The following is a 1,494-nucleotide window of genomic DNA, read 5'->3' as shown; positions in this document are numbered from 1 at the left end:
GTAAAATATTCTAACATACTATCCAATCAGGTAACCGTTTCATCTCACTTACCAACATCTGGGTAAGTGAGACATGCACACAAGTATTGTTACTCTCAGTCTCTATAAAAGAAAACTTGTTTTTCCCTAACTCTGAGAAGCAGTCTGAGTGTTCTCCCTACTGTAGTCATCACCCTCCCCCACTACTATAACACTTATTTTCTGTTTCTGTATTTTATTATTGAATAAAGCTTCTCCTTATCAGAGTCTGGACTTTTTGTTTGTTTGCTATTTGTTAAAAATGAGTTGATATTCTGACCATAAGTCTTCATAGATTTTCAAAGACGTTGAGATTTTAAGAATTCTAACAACTTTCACAGAATGAAACTGTAGATTTAAATACTACTTAAGGACTACAGTTTTTTCTTACCAATTGGCCTGGTTATTTGGAGAAAGGAGACATGGAAAAACTTTATTATTCAAACCTCAGAATCATTGCAGAAGAGGATCAGGTCAGATAATCTTCATGCTTCAATTCTAATACTTTTCTTATGTCTTTTGGTTTAAAGTCTCATGTATTGATCAATTTTGTAAGGTTTCATTTTTTTACATGAGTACATATTGGTTAAATTAATGAGTTGGGCACAGTACTGAAACCAATTTTTTAAAAGAATTAATAAAAGATGAACCTCAGAAAGTTCAAATAACCATTTAAGTTCTAGTTATAATGAATTATTTTTAGCCTAAATGTAATAACTTCTGACTTTATATAAGAAACTAAACAATTTTTCAAGATGACATGCTGCCAAATGAAGACAAAGACCCAACTGATCCATTTTTTTTCTTATTAATAATTGCTTTGTATACCACATAGCATGACAAAAGTAATTTGCCTCTTAATGCATGTTTCTATTAATAATTCTCAGAATAGGGTAAGCACTGGGGGAAGGTGAGAAGCTAATCATTGATAACTTATAGTCTTTAACTCTAGTAATGCTACTGATTTCACTTGTGTTCTTACGTGTCATTTTGCTGACAATGAAAAAGAAATGACAAAGAAGAAGAAACATCTATTCCCTGAGTAAATTTCAGTAAATGAAAGAAGTTGGAAAACTGGCTGCATGTTGCCGACTCGGTATTGATTGCTGAGTCCACCAATACTCATCTTTAATGGAGTATCCTGAAGTTACAGAGAAGGTTAACAATAGAGTCTACTAGAAAGTAATTCCCATCCTGAAAACAAGCTTCAAGTGTCACCCAGGCCTTGACATTTCATGTGCAGACCAGGGCACAGCAGTGGCTTCTGATTTTCCTCTTTTTACTTGGGAATGGATGGGAAGAAAGAAGAGGCCAGATTTATTTGTGGGACCAAATTTTTTTTTAAACTTCTCCTCCTTCCTTGTATCTGCAAAATAAAAGGTATGCCTGTTAGCAACTTGCATTACAAACACACTTCTCCAGAATTTACTTATACAACTAATTTATTTAGAGATTTTAATCCTCCTAGAAAGAAAG

General features: G+C 33.4%; 1 protein-coding gene across 1 annotated transcript in view; it reads right to left on the bottom strand.

The window, feature by feature from the left end:
• Nucleotides 1-1,297: 1,297 nt before the first annotated feature.
• Nucleotides 1,298-1,494, bottom strand: part of WDR64 (WD repeat domain 64) — a 457,550-nt gene continuing 457,353 nt past the window's right edge. Inside the window, exon 27 of the mRNA XM_006868582.1 lies at nt 1,298-1,377. Coding sequence (XP_006868644.1) covers nt 1,298-1,377 — 80 coding nt within the window. The remainder of the gene's footprint in view (nt 1,378-1,494) is intronic.

Source organism: Chrysochloris asiatica, unplaced genomic scaffold (assembly GCF_000296735.1).
Source record: "Chrysochloris asiatica unplaced genomic scaffold, ChrAsi1.0 scaffold00119, whole genome shotgun sequence".
NCBI classification, from domain to species: Eukaryota; Metazoa; Chordata; class Mammalia; order Afrosoricida; family Chrysochloridae; genus Chrysochloris; species Chrysochloris asiatica.
Note: the sequence above shows the minus strand (reverse complement) of the source record. Positions and strands in the feature narration are given on the sequence as shown.